Genomic DNA, 15,833 nt, shown 5'->3' on the forward strand with positions numbered 1-15,833 from the left:
GCATACTGGCGCCCAGTGGCGAGTGAGTGGTGGGTGTGCTGGTGCTGCCGGCGAGTGGATGTGATTGCCGCTAGCGCAACGCAACGCCGGGCCGGTGATCGTCGTGGTGTGGACGGCGGTGGGCGGGGAGGCGACGGCGATGGCGGCGGCGGCGACAGCAACAGCGAGCAGCGACAACAACGACAGGGTCACGGCTCCTCGCTCTTTGTGCACCGCCGGGCCGTTTGATGGTGTGCGATAGGACGGATGGACGGCGGGTCTCTCGTGATCAATCACAAAGACGGCGGCGGTGGCGCGATCATCAGTCGATGAGCCGGGGCGGGGCGGGGCGTGTGCTGGTGGCTGGGGGTTGCGCTGGCTGGCCGTAGGTGCGCGCCGGGGTGGATGTGGATGGGAATGAGTGTGAGATGAGCTGCTACAGCTCTATGATGATGCACAAGAAGTGCCAAGGTTGTTGGGCTGTTCTTGTCGCTCGCTGGTCGTCTCGTCGCTGCGTCGCTGCAACCGTCCATCCAGCCAGCCGCCGCTAGCACTACTGATGCTTGCTTGCTGCTCGAGCGTGCTAGGAGATCTCCTGAGGCGCGCTGCGCTGGCTGGGCTGGCTGGCCAGAACAAGGGTAGGTGCAGGGGCAGAGACGTTGTTGCCAGTCTGACAGCCGAGGCCGGTTTGAGGGCTAACCCAGTTTGCCCGACAGACCCTTTTGCCCTTTGCGCTGATGCTGGCGGGTTGAGGGGTTGCCTGCCAGGTGCGAGGGTGTTTGAGCCGCGGTGCCGTGGACGAGTTGGTGCCTTGGCTGCCGTCGACTCACTCGGGGCGGGGGTGCCACTCACCCCTCTGGTCCTCTGCCCTTTGTCCCTCCCCCTTGCGGCTGCCACGCCACCCAAACCGCCTAGTTACGTAACCCCCTCACTCGACCCTCTTGCCCAAAGCGGCAACTGCAACTGCAACCGGCGATTTGGCCAATCTCCACCTCGTTGCTGCTGCAAGACACAATGCATCACCGACAACCGACACTTGCGGACAAGTTTCAACAACAACGACCTTGACCCGCGCAACTCAAGTCTAGCCAGCTCTAGCAACACCACTAGACACCCCCGACTCCAGCCCACACAATGGTCGACGAGTCAAAGCCCACAGCGGCGCAGTTAGCAGGCAGCAGCTCGGCCGCGCGGCCAGCCCAGCGCGGGCCCCTCCACCGGCGCGGCGCGGCGCAGGAGGAGGACGCGACCAAGCTGCAGTTTGGCGGTGGGTCGGGGCCGTGGGCTCGATGGCGAGACGAGGCGTGCTGACCGCCGCAGACTTTGGCGACGGAGAAGCCCTCACCATCGGCGAGGTGCAGCACCTGCTCCAGATCTCGCGTGACGGGCCCAACATCCCGCCGCCGCCGGATAACAAGTGGGTCGGGGTGGTGCTGCTGGCGGGGTGAGCTGACGGCGCAGGGTGTACAAGCAGACGGTGGACTACGTCAACGAGTTTGCGAATGCCGACTCGAACGTGACGGGGAGCATGCGCGCGTGAGTGGGGTTGGGGTTGGTGTGGTGCCGGTGCCGGTGTCCGGCGGCAACGCCTGGTCGCAGTCTTGCTGCTGCCTGGCGTCGCCGCGGCCCGAGCCTCCGTGGCTTGACACGCCAGCTAACTTTCCAGCGCGCTCACCGCCCGGCCCGGCTTCCTCAACCAGTTCGAGGTCGCGCAGATCATGTACCTCCGCCCCGACAAGGTCGAGGTGGCCGTCGCGCTGATCCCAAGGTGAGTTGGCACGCTGTACGCCGCCCCGCTGACGCCAGCCTCGAACGGTACAACCAGGAGGACGAGCACACCGAGATCCTGCAGCAGCTGCTCGACGACGTGCGCGGGTTTGCGCGGTACGGTGGCGGCGGGGTGTAGGTTGGGTCGGTTGCGAGCGGGCGCGGCGCAGTCGTCGCCGCCATCTAGAGCAGCATATGCATGTGTACAGTATCTACAGTCTAAGCTACAGCGCGGGCCCACGGCTAGAAGCGGGGCAGGTCGATGACGCCGCCGTCGGCGACCCACTTTGCGAGCTCGGGCGTGACCTTTACCTGGCACCCGAGGCGGCTCTGGCCGTCGCGGTAGGATATGGCGTAGCCGAGCATGTCGAGTTCGTCGTCAGTCGGCGGGGGGACGGGCGCGGGGGTGGGCGTGGGCTTGAGGTAGAGGTGGCAGGTTGCGCACTCTGGCGGGCGGGCGAGCGAGCGTCAGCGAGCGAGCGGGCGTGCGCGGGGGGGGGGGGCAACTCACCAAGGTTTCCGCCACACGTCCCCTCAAGCGCGGGGAGGTCGTGTTCCTTCCCAACCGCGAGCAGGCTCGCGCCCAGCGGCGCCTCGACATCGCGCAGCTCGCCCTCAAACGTCCTAAACCGAAGCCGGACCTTCTCTCCCTCCGCCTCAGCGGCGGGCTTGATCTCGGGCCCAGAGACCGCGGCCCACACCTCGGCCTGCTGGCCCTCGCTGAGGCCGAAGCGGCCGCGCCAGTGCGCCCACATGGCCCCTGGGGCGCGGTTGCCCTCCACAAAGTCGAGCAGCGCGGGCGCGTCGGCGGCAACGAGGTTGGACAGCATGTCCAACGACGGGAGGAGGACGGCGTTCGCCGCCCACTTGTGCCCGCCGACATGGGCGACCTCGCGCACCGGCACGCGCAGGCCACGCGCGGCGGCCGCCTCCCGCAGCGAGGCCACCAGCGGCCGGCCCTGGTCGCCGCACCGGCAGTCGCGCGAGGCGTGGGTACATACCAGCACCTCTGCGTCACCCGCATACGCCAGCGCGTTGGGCACGGGCGAGAACGCCGGCTCGTACGTCACCGCCTCGGCCCACGCCGGGGTGGCCAGCGTGCCGGCGTCGAAGTGGGGGAACGCAAACGCCCGCCCGTCGGCGTAGAGCAGGCGCGCGGGATATCTCTCGCGCTGTCCGAGCGCGGGGAAGGGGGCGTTCCCCGAGCCGTCATACACCGCGTTCACGGCCACGCCGGCGCGCTTGAGCTTGAGTCCTGTGGCTTGGAGGAGGGGCGAGAGCGTGTCGAGATGCGAGGGCCAGGTGGAGGGCGGCTGCGGGATCGAGAGGAGGAGGAGCGCGCGCCGCGGGTTGATGGCGCGCGGGAGGGGGGGCGGGGTGTCGGCTTCGGGCGCGGAGATGGGGGGCTCGGGCGGAGGCGGGAGGTCGAGCGCGATGGGCCGCCGTGCTGCTGCTGACGGCGACGACGATACTGCGCGCCGCGGTGATGGGCGGCGGGCGGGTGCAGCAGGCGCAGTGCTTGCTCCTAGCAGCCGGGGAAGGCGCGCGCCGAGGCCGCGCCGCAGCGCTGTGGGGAGCATTGTGGGCGAGCGTATGTCAACAAGTCAAACTCGACTTGGTCGCCGACTTTCGGCTCGGCTCTCGTCTCCACCCGCGACGCCTCCACCCGGCCGGTCGGCCGGTCGAATCAGTCGCGCCGGTTTACACCCCATGCCCACGTAGCACCACACACACTTGCATACAAGATGGACTGATCAAAGAGAAAGATGATTGAATAGATGGTACCAGAGGCGAGATCTCGAAGCATGAGCACACCGGCCACACGCCTAGCGGCGTGCGGCCTACTCCTCCCAGTGATGCCCCGACGTCGGCAGGAACGACCACACCGTCCCCATGCACATCAGAATCACACTCCCGATAAGCAGGATAATGTGGAACATGTGCATGAGCCGGTTCGACATCGTGTCCTCGTTGTCGCCGGGGATGCGCGACTGCAGGCGGAGGTAGAATGAGAGCTGCCGTCAGCCACGTCCTCACAGGCCGACTCACTGGAAGCACAATGCAGATTAAAAAGGCCGAGAACGATCCGATAAACGCCATGACACGGCCAAAGCCGGGCAGAGCAATGGCCACGGCAACAGTCGCCGCAGTGATGACGGTGCGGCTGATAATACGCATCGTGCCCTTGCGCGTCTCGCGAGCGAGGAACTCGGGGTCCGCCGCAAACGTCGTCGTCAACGGCGACTTTGGCAGGTTGGGGTGCGGGACATGGCTGTCGTCGGTGGACAGGTAGTCGGACGCACCCGCACCCGACACCGAGATGCTGATTGTCGACGCCAGGTGGTCGACCACAGACTGGCGGCGCACACGAGGAGGCGGCGTAGGGGGCGTGGCCGGCGCGAGCGAAGGCGCCCAGCCCAGGAAGCCTTCAATCGCAACGTTCAGAGGGCGCGAGCATAGCGCAAACTTGGTGAGGGGGTTGACGACAATCATCCACACGGCCGCAATGTTGATCAAAACGGGGTAGCCGAAACGCGGGTCCATCATCTCGCGCGTGATTTCGTCTGAGACGCGGTCGCCGATCATGAGGTAGCCGGCCGCGCCAGAGATGAACGAAATGGCACCTGCGGTGTACTAGACGTCAGCAGAGGTGGCTTGTGACGCACTCACAAAGGCAATGTTGAAGACACGGTCAGCCGACTCGGGGTGCTTCATGTCGCGCGCAATGCTGGGGAAGACCGAGTGGCCGCCAAAGCCGGCAAGGATCAGGCCCACACCACCCAGCCAGTTCATGTTGGTCGTCTCGGGGTCCCAGTGGGTCGGCATGGGGTCGCGGATCGAGCCCGGTGCCTCGGCCTTGTAGAAGCCATCAAACAGGATGATGCCGACGAGGAGGACAGTGGCCATGGTCGACAGGATCGAGGGGACGGACAGCAGGCGCAGCGGCATGAAGACGGTGGGGAGGACACTGAGGTTAGAGCTGGGCCGGTCGGCTGGACCTACAGGAAGAAGCCGAGGAACTTGCCCTCGTTCGGCGTCAGGAAGGGAAGGACAACGTTGAGCGAGTCGCCAAAGAGCACGGTCATGGCGACGCTGCGGTGTTAGGTTCATCGTACAATCGAAACCTACCCAAAGGTGAAGAGCTCGAGGCAGAACAGCAGGTTGATCGTGTTGCCAGCCCAGCCGCCAAACGCCTTGCGTCCAATATCAGTGTACCCCTCGAGGCTGGCATCGTTGAACATGAGCTTGGCAAGGAGCTTTGCACTGGCGGGTCAGAATTACTCGACGAGCTCAACCCACGTATGGCAAGTGATCCACGTAAACCCAATGATCATGACCGTGCCCCAGATCCAGCCGGCGTACGAGAACGCAAGGGGCATGGAGAGGAGGCCAATGCCGACGAGAACCGCGACGGCGTTGAAGAGCTGAGCGCGTTAGTCAGTGCTGCGATCGGCGCGCGCGGCTCGCTCGGCCCGCTCGGCCACTCACCGCCTGTCCGTCCGTGCTCTCGCCCCTTGGAGCGACCTTTGCCCTGGATACACGGCGCTGCTGGGAGAAAGATGTGCGTCGCTGCGGCGACTCGCCAGGGGGGAGCAGGCGATCCGGCGCCCATGATTTCCGTCGCGAGCCGTCGGGGCCGAGCAGCGGCGTGCGCTCGGTCGCGATCGAGACCTTGCGCGCCTGGGGTGAAGTGTTCGGGCTGTTGTCGTCGCTGCTCTCGAACGCGTCGGGCGGAACGAGGCTCGGCCGCTTCCTGCTGGCCCCCGAGAGCGTCCGCGGGCCATGGTATCCCGGCGGGCCGTCAACATCAGGGAGTAGGCGTACGGGCGGGCGGGGCGTCGTCTGGCTGCCGTTTGACGAGTTGCTAATCGACGTGCTGAGCGGCACGGTCGCCGGGGGCGTCGAGCTGAAGAAACTGAGGATGCCTCCGCGCTTGCCCGGCAGCGCCAGGGGCGTTGTCCTTGGCGTCGGGACGGCCGTCGACGGGCCAGACGTGGGCGACGTCGACTCCTCGTGCGACTCGGCGACGGTGGGGAGCGAGGTTTCGGCGGACGGTCTCCGCGGCAGGCCGACAGGGTCGGCCGAGAAGAAGGCGTCGCCGGCAGTCGACTCGGCGTCGGCCTCGGTGCGCTCGTCGCCTGATCCGTAGCCCGAGCCGTAGCCTTGCTCAGCGTCATACTCTGACGGTGGGCGCGACTCGTCGAGCTCGGTGTCGGTCGCGTCGCCGTCCTGTGCTCCCCACTCGTACTCTACGAACGAGGGGGCGGACGGGAGGCCTCCGTTGAAGCGCTGCTGCGAGCGCGAGTCTGGGTGCGTCAGTGGGAGCTTATCGCGGGTATCGTCGTAGCACCCCCCGCCTTCCTCGTCTTCCTCTGCTCCTCGCTGCGCTCGCAGATGAGTCTCGCCGACCCACCCACCCAGCTGGGCCAGCAAGACGCGGCCCGCCCTCCCCCCAACCCCAAGGAAGATGTCTGCCGCTTCCCACCCCCCAGTGCTCCTCCACCCCTGGCCGCCAGATTCCCCTCCACGACGCTCCACTGGCCAGCCCCGACCCACTCACAGCTAAAGACGAGCTCGAGCGAGCTCCTCACGACGCTGCCGCGTCCTCCCCCTCCACGCCTGCGGTTCCTGGGACCCGCGGCGTCGAGAGGGTTGGCTGGCTCTGCGACCGGGGTCGCGATGGGTGCCGACTTGTGTGCCATGTGGAGTGGAGTGTGTAGTGTGTACTATCGATGCGATGCGATGCGATGCGATATGGGCAGTCGACCAAGTGGTCTTTGCGAGTGAGGGTCGTCGTCTTGAAGACCAAGCACAAGCAAGGTCAGGTGAGTGGCCGGCCGGCTTGATCAAACCTGCAGGCAGAGTGTCTGCCGCGTCGGGTAACGAGCGACGAGGCGAGGGGGGGAGTGGGGTGGGTGCCGCGGCACTTGGGCGGCGGCGGGCGGCGCGGCGGTGGGCGGCGCGCGCCTGGAGGGGTGGGTGCCCTTGTTGTTGATTTGCGCTCTGCTGCGCCGATCTGCAGAGCCAAAGTCACGTGAGCCTCCTTTTACCGCCCTTCTTGGCGCTTTGCCTGTCCCGCGTCAACGCAAACGGCGCTCAAACAGGCGACACCGGTCTGCATAAGGTGCATCTCGGACCTCTCCTCTGCCTCTTTTGCTTACGACGACTGGCCGCACCCTTGCCCTTGCCTCGCTTTGGCTGCTTACCTGCCCTTGTCGGCGTCAGAGTCACTCGTACCTTCAGGCTCTCCGAGCCGAAGTCCCTGCTTCCAATGCCGAGCCAGGCGACACACGACCAACCACAATGTGTGTGAACCCACTCTTTCAAACGCGGGGCCCGCGCGGATCAAAGTGAAAAACCTGCTCCAGACCGGCCCATAGCACGGCACAGCGCTCGTAATACAGATCGATCCGGCCTTGGCACACCAAACTAAACCCCACTGCATGCCGCTGTCGCCGGCGGCATGCCCCTCCCCCAATCGCACTTGACCGGCGCTTCACGGCGCAGCTCGGCCCAGCGCTAACCGCCAGAGGGCACGACTCCAAGCGACAGTGTGGCGGCGTGGCGCCCAGCCAGCTTCGGTCGTCTCGACGACGACTTGCGCCGTGCTCGCGATCGCCATTCCTGTGGCGGTGGCGGTGGCGCAGCGCTCACCACCGCCGCAGGCGGAGCTGAGCTCGCAACGGCGCCGGCGCGGCCGGGACATGCCAGCACGCCAGAGGTCGCTCAGCCGAGGCCGTGCACTGTCCGAGGCTGATCGGCACCGCTGCCGCCGGTCAGGCGAGCACGCCATCGCCGCGGCCACTCCGACTGGCCCGCGGCGGCGTCACCCCGGATATCGCGGCGCACGGCGGCGTGCCGATGCGCATGCCGATGCCGAGGGCAGCGAGGTTTGCGAGCTGCCGCCGGCGCCGGGTGCACCGGAGGCGAAGGAGCAGGTCGTGCGCCGCTGAGGCATGGGCTTGTTGACAAGTCTCGTCACCGAAGTGCCGGAAAAGTTTGCGCTGAGCGAGCCCGGCGGGCTTGAGTGTCGCTGACTAGGCCGCCCAGCTGACCTGCCCAAAGTCTTCACGCCAACATCATGACACTTGCTGCGTGAGACATGGCTCCGTTCACCATCACCCCACCCAGCACTTCCGCCTTGCCCTGTCCATCGCCGAACCACCCACACACGACACACTAATCAATCACATAACAACACTAAATAGCCACAGGCGTGCAGCTGAACGGCTTGCGGGTCGGGCCCGCATAGTCGAGGATGATGGCCTTGATGGACGTGTACAGGCCCGGGCCGAGCATGAAGGCGCCGATGGCGAAGATGAAGATGTTGAGGATGGACTGGGCCGTCTTTGAGACGGACGAGAAGAGCTTGCCGCGGTTGAGGTGGTAGTAGGCGACTGCCCAGAAGAAGAATCCGAAGAACGAGTCGAACGCGCCGGACATGATGGAGAGGAAGTCGCCCATGGAGGGGATGACGCTGGGGGGTGGTTAGCGGGCCGTTCTCCCCTCTACCCGATGCTACTCACTTGCCCAGGACAAAGCCGATGACCCAGATAACGACGACGATGGCGACCCACGTGCCCCAGCCGACAATGGTGTGCGAGTACGTGTGGCGCGAGTTCTTGCCGAGGATGCGGTTGTAGACGTACTTTGCCGCGACGTTGGAGTAGATTGCGCCAATGACGACGGTGGGCACGAGCACGAAGGCGAACGCGCTCTTCTTGTACTTTGTGTTTGCGAGCGAGCCCATCATGGGCGCGGTGGCGTACTGGCCGAGGAAGTGGTAGCCGACGACGCTGACGATGAGGAAGAGGATCATCTCGAGGAGGGTGAGGGCGGCGAGGGCCTTGGGGAAGTCGCGGGGTTCCTTCATCTCGGCGATGAACGAGGGGTACTGGGGGGTTAGCGAGCCGCGAGCGCAGCGAGCGGCGAGGAGTGGCGGCTGGGCTATCATGGCTGCCACAGCAAATAGCCGGGGCGGCTGTTGGGCATTGTGGCACACGGCACGCCAGTGGCACCCCCCACCAGCCCACTCTACTCACGAGAATCTGCCCGATCCACAAGAACGTAATGTTAAGCATAGCATTGACGCCGTCGACAAAGCTGACGCTGCCCCCGGGGATGCCGGCGGCGGTCCGCACCTCCCCGAGACCGGGGTAGACGCCGTTCTTGCCGTACCCCTGTCCCGGGTGGGGCTCGATGCCGACATAGACCAGCGAGAGGAGGATGGCGATGCCCATGCAGCTGGCGCTGACGACGCTCATGATGGACACGTGGTTGAGCGTGCGGGGGAGGGAGAGGATGATGCCGATGATGGCGGACACGACCTGGAAGACGACGTTGCACATTTTCGAGTCGTCGAGCGTGTTGAGGACTAGCGAGCCGACGTCAGCCGGCGAGCTTCACTGGACGGGGGATGGCCCCGCCGCTACATGGGGGACGACCCCGCCACAACACGGGGGATGACCCCCCCCCACTCACTCTTAGCCCCGGTAAACACGTGGAAGCCGATCACGAACAGGTTGTTGAGCAGCAGCATGACGGCGGTCGCCTCGTACGCGAGGCGGCCGAAGCGCGGGAAGAGCTTGCGGCAATGTCGCAGATGTCGTGGCAGTCGGGGTGGCGCATCTGGTACTGCCAGAGGATGTACGAGGTGTCTACGCCGAGCGTCAGCGAGGCGGACGTCGCGGGCTGGGCGGGCGCTCCAACCGCGCCACTCACACCATGTGATCAGCCCGATGCCGATCTGAACAATCAACCCAGTGACCCAGCCCAGCACGCTAAAGCTCCACGGCAGCGCGAGGATGGCGAGGCACACATACTCGCCAAAGAGCAGCAGCGTCGCCTTCTGCCACGACAGCGTGCGGTACTTGATATCGTGCCCCTCCTCGTCTGCGACGAGCGCGGCAAAGACGTTGACGTCGGCCGAGCCGGCGTCGCTCGCCTTCTCTGCCGAGGCGCGGTCCGGCGCGTAGGTGTGTGTCTTTGTCTGATGTCAGCTGCGCCAGCACCCAGCACGCACCTCGCTCATTGTGGAATGCCTGTTTGCCCCGCAGACCGCAGATCAATCAGCGGCTACATATACCTGCTAGCCCCGCCCATTCACATGAAAAACATGGCCACACACACCCACACACCGTCTCCAAGGCCACCCCCCCCTACGACGCTCGCCGATGACGCACACCACCCGCGTGCCGCCTTGCGCAACCTTGCGTGCTTCGCTTGTTAGTGTGCAGGCCGTAGCGAAAGCAGCTGGTGCCCGCCGCCAACGCGCTGCCAAGGCGTGCCAGCCGCGCCAGGCCAGTAATAGCACGATAGTTCCTGGCCGGGGGGCTGGAGGCTGGGCAGTGCAGCCCGATACCGTCATGAGAGCGAGTGTCAGGGGGCGATGTGTTTTCAGTGCCCTCTGCCGGCTGCCCTCGGTTTGTTTGTGCACGAGCTGGGAGCAGCAGCAGCCAATTCCAGATCCGCGACCTCGTCATCGGTGCATGATGTGTCGTTTCGTCGCTGCCTCGCTGAAACGCACGCGGCCGCCGCGCGCGAGGAGAGCTCTCCTCGCTCGGGACCCACCGACCTACCCCCACCCAGCACGCAATGCGAAATTCCAGATAATCTCGTGACCTGCCCTCGCGGCCATCGCGACGATCGTCGTGCTCAAGCAAGTGTGATAAGCCGTCTGATATCCGACGCCGTGGACGCGAGCAAGACAGCCGCGCTGCCGGCAGGCCTGCTCGCCGGCGCTGGCCAGGCCGCCGAGCCCGCCTCGGCGGCCGGTTCAGTCGCCGACAACCGCGGCAGCGGCGTTTCAGCGCGCGCTGCTTGTTCGTTTCATCGCGTCCAGCGATCCAGCGAGCCCCATTCCACGTGCTGGAATGGCTGGGCGCTGGGCTCGGCGCCAGTCGGCAGTCGGCTCAGACAGCGCCACGGCACCCTTCGTTGGTGATACCCGAGCTCGCGCACGCGTCGCGCGCCGGCCCCCACACGCCGGCCTGACTCACGCCATCCCGGGCCGAGCGACGACCCGGAGCCGCTGCGCCGGCTGGTTGTGCCCTCGTTGCGCGCCCGTCGCCGCCCCGTCCGTCAGCCAGCCCACACCCACACCCACGCAAACCCAAAGTCCTGCATCGTCCTGCCGCCCTGCATCTATACACTATACGCGTGCCGGCGTGCCGCCCGCCCGCTCCTACGGCTCACGCCGCTCGCTCCGCTCGCAGCGCTACGCGCTACGCCTCGACAAACGCCCGGAAGATCTCGCTGTCCTTCCTCGCCTGCCACTTGTACTCGTGGCCCGCGGCGAGGAAGAAGACGTCGCCGCGCGTGACAATCAGCTCCTCGCCAAAGCCCCACGACACGAGCGCCTCGCCGTTGGTCACAATGCCGATCGACGGGCCCTCGATCGGGCGGTGCGTCGTCACCTCGTCCTTGGCCAGATGCACGCGCAGCACGCTGAACTCGTCAATGGGCGGGTCGTAGATCTTGGTCGCGGGGTCGCGGTTGAACTCGACAGCCTCGAGCACCTGTTTGTCCGCGGGGCCGGCCTCGTACGTGAGCATCTCGACGAGGGTCGGGACGTCGCGGAGCTTAGGCGTGAGGCCGGCGCGGACGACATTGTCCGACTGGGCCATGCACTCCATGATGTCTGCGTGCGCGTCAGCGTGTGACCCTGCAACCGGGAGGGACAGCTGTAGCTACCGCACACCCCACTCACCGCCAGAGATGTACGCGTGGGGCACATCGGCGCCGAGGAAAACCGCCTCTCCAGGCTGGAGGTCGATCACGTTGAGCAGGAAGACACACAGCACACCGACGTCGCCGGGGAAGTCCTTGTCGAGCTGGATCGCGAGCGGGGCCCACGCCTTCTCGCACTCGGCCACCTCGCCGCGCTTGTAGCGCGCGATGAGGGCCTCGACGGCGGGGCGGTACTTGTCCTCGGGGGCGGACATGAGGTCGCCGAAGACGGCCTTGAGCGCAGCCTTCTGGGGCGCCGTGACGGGGTCATCGGGCCCAGCGACGGCGACGAGCGCCTCGACGCTCTCGTGGCGGATGAGGCCCTTGAACTCGGGCACGTTGTGCAGGTGCTCGACGATGGCGGGGAGAGGGAGGAAGTTGAGGAACCCGCGGAACTCTGTGAGCGCGATGGCCATCTCCGGCTTGTGGTTGGGGTCTGGGTGTGTGAGCGGGGTGTGAGGGGGGGGGGGGGTGAGCGAGGCCTGTGTCCTCCACACCACACAGGTGCACACAGGATGCCACGCAGATGCCACGCCCGGGCTGGCGCCCGGGCTAGTCTACGCACCCTTGTAAATGTTGGGCCGCTCAGCGTGCAGCTTGGCGCCCAGCGCCTTGTTGGGGTGCGCCTGGATACTGAGCGCCGTGCCGATGGACAGCACCTTGAAGAGGAAGGGCAGCTGGCCGACGCTCGCCTCGTCGGGGAAGCGGGCGGCGACCTTTGCCCCGATGAACTCTGGGTGGGCGCGCAGGTGGTCCGAGAGGAGGGCCGTGGCCGAGACGCGGCTGGGGAGGGTGGTGTGGGTTCCCATCCAGAGCTTTGCGGGTCAGCGAGCGGGCCTCGCACCGCACCCACCTCGGCATAGCTCTTGGCCTCGTCAATCTCGAAATCGGGCACGCTCTCGACTGCGAGCTGCGCGGCGAGGCTCGACGCGCCCTTCTTGCCCCAGTCGTACGCCTGGATGCCGGGCGCGATCTTGAACACGGGGGGCGACATGGTGGTGGTGTGGGTGAGGGAGTGGGTGAATGCAACGTTGCAATGCAAAGTCGTGTCAAAGCCGTTCAGCCTCCCCTCCCTCTCACTCCCCGCCATGACGCGCAACGCGCCCGCCAGATTAAGAGGCTGCCCAGGGTTTTGGTCCCGCCCGCAGCCGGCCCGAGCACCGGCGGCACTGGCAGACAAGTCCGTGCACGTCGGCGGCGCGTCGGCGTAGCGGGGGTGACGAGCGCTGCATGCATGCCGTCGTGCGCGCTGCCGCCGCCGTCGCCGTCGCCGTCACCCCCGTAGCTACTCGCAAACTTTTCACGCCCGCTGCGCGGCTTGGGGCACGACTCGAGGACGAGCAAGTCGCCCCAGGCCCCCGGAGCACTGTGCTCCGGTCAAGGCCTTGGTGAGCCTGTGTGATCAGGCCGCTGTCATTGGGCTGCCGGCCTTGGCTAGACACTTAGCCCTTCGCCGGCCGCCAGCACTCCGCCCGCAGCCCGATCTCGGACAAAGTGGCACTGCAGCTCGTCCAGATGGCACTGGCACACCACCGCCTCGAGACGACGCGACACCTCCCGACGAGCACGGAACGCGCCGCACCTCGGCCTCATCGAGATGCACCAGATCCACGGCGTCATATTCGTCAGCGTTGCATCATGCTTGGTGTCGCTTCGCTTGCGCAGTGCCCCGCCTCTCGTCACTGCTCCCCGGCGGCGATCAACTCTCCCACGGTTGAAAGTCACGTGCCGCCCCCGCCGAGCGCAAACGTGGGCTCCGGCGTCACTGCTCACCGCTCACCGCCACTTTGCACCCGACGGCCACCGAGATTTGACAAAAGTCAAGAGGCAGGCAGGCAGCTTGTTGTGACGTCGCCCGCCAGACACATCGCCTTCGCATTCCGACTCTCCATCCACCTCTAGCTTCTCACCCGATCCTGCACGCGACGACCGCCCATCCCATCGCATAGCAGCGCTGCACCCCTCCCTCCCCCCGCCAACAAGCTCCACCGCCACCCACACACGTTCACCTCCCCCCCCCCCCCCACCACCCACGTTCAATGTCGGCCCTCCGCGCCCTCCGCCCCGCGCTGGCCGCGACCCGCGCAGCGACGCGATCCGCGCCGCGCGCCGTCGCCCGACGACCGCTCTCGACCTCGACGCTGGCGCCCCGCGCGCGGCCGTTCGCCTCGTCGCTCGGCCTACGCGCCGCCGCCCGCCCCGCCCCCCGCACGCTCGGGACAATACGCCTCAACTCGACGGCCGCGGCGCCGCCCAAGTCCAAGTCGGCGTACGAGCGCTTCAAGGAGCTGTCAAAGACGTACGGCGTGTACGCTGTCCTCATGTACCTCGCGATCGGGGCCGTCGACTTTGGCCTCTCGTTCCTCGTCGTCCACTCGCTCGGCGTGAGCAACATCGAGCCGTACTTCAACAAGGCGCTCAGGTGGTACCGCGAGATCCGGCACGGCGTCGACGGCGCCGACGAGCTCGAGCGCGCCGACGTCGCCAAGAAGGCGGCAGACGCTGCCGCTGAGGCGGCTGAGATTGCGGCCAACGGCGGCGTGCCCAAGGAGACGGCGTGGTACGCCGACCGCGCACTCTGGGCCGAGGCCGTCCTCGCGTACACCATCCACAAGACGCTCCTCCTGCCCCTCCGTGCTGGGCTGTGCGTCGCCTGGACGCCCCGTGTCGTCGAGTTCCTCCGCGCGAGGAAGTGGATCGGAGTGGTGAGTGGCGGCGGGGGCAGCAGGCCCAGCGTAGTCCCCATGAACCCACTGACACCCGCAGTCTGGCACCAAGCGCGCGGCCCAGCGCGGCGGCGAGAAGATCCGCGAAGCCTCGCAGCGCGTCATTGACGCCGCCAAGAGGGATTAGAAGATGCTACCAAGAGAACGAGAACGAGGACACACGGGAGACGCTCCCCCTAGACAACACGACTATACAACCCCTGCATGCACCACAAGTTGCCCACTCACAGGCTCTAGGGGTACAAACCATCTACGCAAGCTCGGCAGCGGGCACAGAGGCACGTCGAGACGCACACCGCCTCGACGCTGCCCCGCACTATACACCGTCTAAGGTCCACCGTCTGATCAAACAAGGCGCGCTCAAGTCCGCGCTCACGTCACGCGCGTTAGAGAATAACACAGTTTCGTTTCCTGTTCTTGGGCTTCGAGTTCGGACTCCGGTCTTGAGGCGTGAGCACGGCGCGGATCGCCTCGTCAAAGACGTTCTTGAGGCCCTTTTGTGTCTTGGAGCTCGACTCGACGTAACGCACAGCGCCAACCTCCTTTGCCAGCTGCAGGCCCATAGAGTAGGTGATGGGCGAGAAGCGGCGCTCGCGCAGCCGCTGGATCGTCTGTGGGTCCTCGCGCAGGTCGAGCTTTGTGCCGACCAAGATGATGGGCACGCCAGGGGCGTGGTGCCGAATTTCAGGAATCCACTGTGGCAAGGCGTTAGGTGGCTAATTCAACAAGCATTGTGTCCGCGCCCAGCTCACCTTCTGTTGGCGGGCAGCCGAGACAATGCAAACATTGCGGCGGGGAGAAAAGGCGTCGGGCGTAGCGTCAACATGAGGAAAGGAGGCGTCGACATGAGCGTAAACACGAAGAATGCGACGTTAGAATCATTGTCGCGGCGTCGTTTGCATCCACCCACCGTCTTGATGTTCTCGAAACTCGGCGGGCTGATGACAGAGAAGCACACGAGGAAGACGTCGGTCTGGGGGTACGAGAGTGGGCGGAGACGGCTGGTGCGTGTCAGCGTGTCCATGTCCCGGCGCCATCCACAATACCCACTCGTAGTCCTCCTGTCCTGCCGTGTCCCACAAGCCCAGCGAGATTGGTCGGCCGTCGACCAGCACAGACGCCGAGTAGTTGTCAAACACCTGCAGAGTCAGTACTGGGTGGACAGGCCGTGAGCTGCGCAGGGGCATCCAGGGCCCACGGATTGACGCACGGTGGGGACGTATCTGTAATGTCAGCGGCGGCGCTCGCGCGGTGACGGTGACGGCGTCAGCGGCGTGACTCACTCTCCTGGAAACGCGTTGGTCGTGTACGAGATCAAGAGGCAGGTCTGGGGTCCGGGTCAGTGGCCGCGCGGCGAGCAGCTCGTCGTGCATACCTTTCCGACCGCTCCGTCACCGACCACAACGCCTGGGATGGTCAGTGCGTGTGACGCGTGGGGCCGCATCCGACGGATCGCCGGGCGCGGCGCGCCTGACGACGGCGGGCATGACTTGCCGCGGCTGGGGCAGCAACGTACATTTCAGCGACTGGATGTTGTGGTTCATCCTGCCGGGTCAGAGGGCTGGGGCTGGGGTGGTGGTGGCTGTGGTGGTTGTCGTGGAGATGAATCGGTTCTGGGTCGACTGTCGCGTT

General features: G+C 66.1%; 7 protein-coding genes across 7 annotated transcripts; 2 read left to right on the forward strand and 5 right to left on the reverse strand.

The window, feature by feature from the left end:
* Positions 1 to 1,113: 1,113 nt before the first annotated feature.
* Q8F55_000231 (uncharacterized protein) lies at positions 1,114 to 1,885 on the forward strand (the record flags this gene model as incomplete). The annotated part of the gene is made up of 5 exons (XM_069348886.1): positions 1,114 to 1,246; positions 1,300 to 1,396; positions 1,441 to 1,515; positions 1,646 to 1,747; positions 1,786 to 1,885. The coding sequence occupies 5 exons, from the start codon at positions 1,114 to 1,116 to the stop codon at positions 1,883 to 1,885; spliced, it is 507 nt and encodes a 168-aa protein (XP_069212430.1).
* A 104-nt stretch (positions 1,886 to 1,989) lies between these two features.
* Positions 1,990 to 3,326, reverse strand: Q8F55_000232 (uncharacterized protein; the record flags this gene model as incomplete). Its single annotated transcript, XM_069348887.1, has 2 exons — positions 1,990 to 2,192; positions 2,258 to 3,326. The coding sequence occupies 2 exons, from the start codon at positions 3,324 to 3,326 to the stop codon at positions 1,990 to 1,992; spliced, it is 1,272 nt and encodes a 423-aa protein (XP_069212431.1).
* A 261-nt stretch (positions 3,327 to 3,587) lies between these two features.
* Q8F55_000233 (uncharacterized protein) lies at positions 3,588 to 6,449 on the reverse strand (the record flags this gene model as incomplete). Its single annotated transcript, XM_069348888.1, has 8 exons — positions 3,588 to 3,761; positions 3,796 to 4,380; positions 4,417 to 4,714; positions 4,750 to 4,839; positions 4,876 to 5,010; positions 5,047 to 5,171; positions 5,236 to 6,053; positions 6,308 to 6,449. 8 exons carry the CDS (start codon positions 6,447 to 6,449, stop codon positions 3,588 to 3,590), a joined length of 2,367 nt encoding a protein of 788 aa, XP_069212432.1.
* Positions 6,450 to 7,947: 1,498 nt separating this feature from the next.
* Positions 7,948 to 9,778, reverse strand: Q8F55_000234 (uncharacterized protein; the record flags this gene model as incomplete). Its single annotated transcript, XM_069348889.1, has 6 exons — positions 7,948 to 8,224; positions 8,274 to 8,641; positions 8,790 to 9,121; positions 9,229 to 9,381; positions 9,469 to 9,736; positions 9,770 to 9,778. The coding sequence occupies 6 exons, from the start codon at positions 9,776 to 9,778 to the stop codon at positions 7,948 to 7,950; spliced, it is 1,407 nt and encodes a 468-aa protein (XP_069212433.1).
* Positions 9,779 to 10,970: 1,192 nt separating this feature from the next.
* On the reverse strand, positions 10,971 to 12,469 carry PMI1 (Mannose-6-phosphate isomerase; the record flags this gene model as incomplete). The annotated part of the gene is made up of 4 exons (XM_069348890.1): positions 10,971 to 11,386; positions 11,456 to 11,911; positions 12,041 to 12,290; positions 12,329 to 12,469. The coding sequence occupies 4 exons, from the start codon at positions 12,467 to 12,469 to the stop codon at positions 10,971 to 10,973; spliced, it is 1,263 nt and encodes a 420-aa protein (XP_069212434.1).
* A 1,045-nt stretch (positions 12,470 to 13,514) lies between these two features.
* NAT2 (DUF1279 superfamily) lies at positions 13,515 to 14,328 on the forward strand (the record flags this gene model as incomplete). The annotated part of the gene is made up of 2 exons (XM_069348891.1): positions 13,515 to 14,180; positions 14,242 to 14,328. 2 exons carry the CDS (start codon positions 13,515 to 13,517, stop codon positions 14,326 to 14,328), a joined length of 753 nt encoding a protein of 250 aa, XP_069212435.1.
* Positions 14,329 to 14,587: 259 nt separating this feature from the next.
* On the reverse strand, positions 14,588 to 15,745 carry RAC1 (Rho GTPase protein rac1; the record flags this gene model as incomplete). The annotated part of the gene is made up of 7 exons (XM_069348892.1): positions 14,588 to 14,896; positions 15,112 to 15,202; positions 15,252 to 15,340; positions 15,412 to 15,424; positions 15,485 to 15,528; positions 15,577 to 15,608; positions 15,718 to 15,745. 7 exons carry the CDS (start codon positions 15,743 to 15,745, stop codon positions 14,588 to 14,590), a joined length of 606 nt encoding a protein of 201 aa, XP_069212436.1.
* Positions 15,746 to 15,833: the final 88 nt, after the last annotated feature.

The sequence above is a fragment of the Vanrija albida genome (genome assembly GCF_041260175.1).
Source record: "Vanrija albida strain AlHP1 chromosome Unknown contig_1, whole genome shotgun sequence".
NCBI classification, from domain to species: Eukaryota; Fungi; Basidiomycota; class Tremellomycetes; order Trichosporonales; family Trichosporonaceae; genus Vanrija; species Vanrija albida.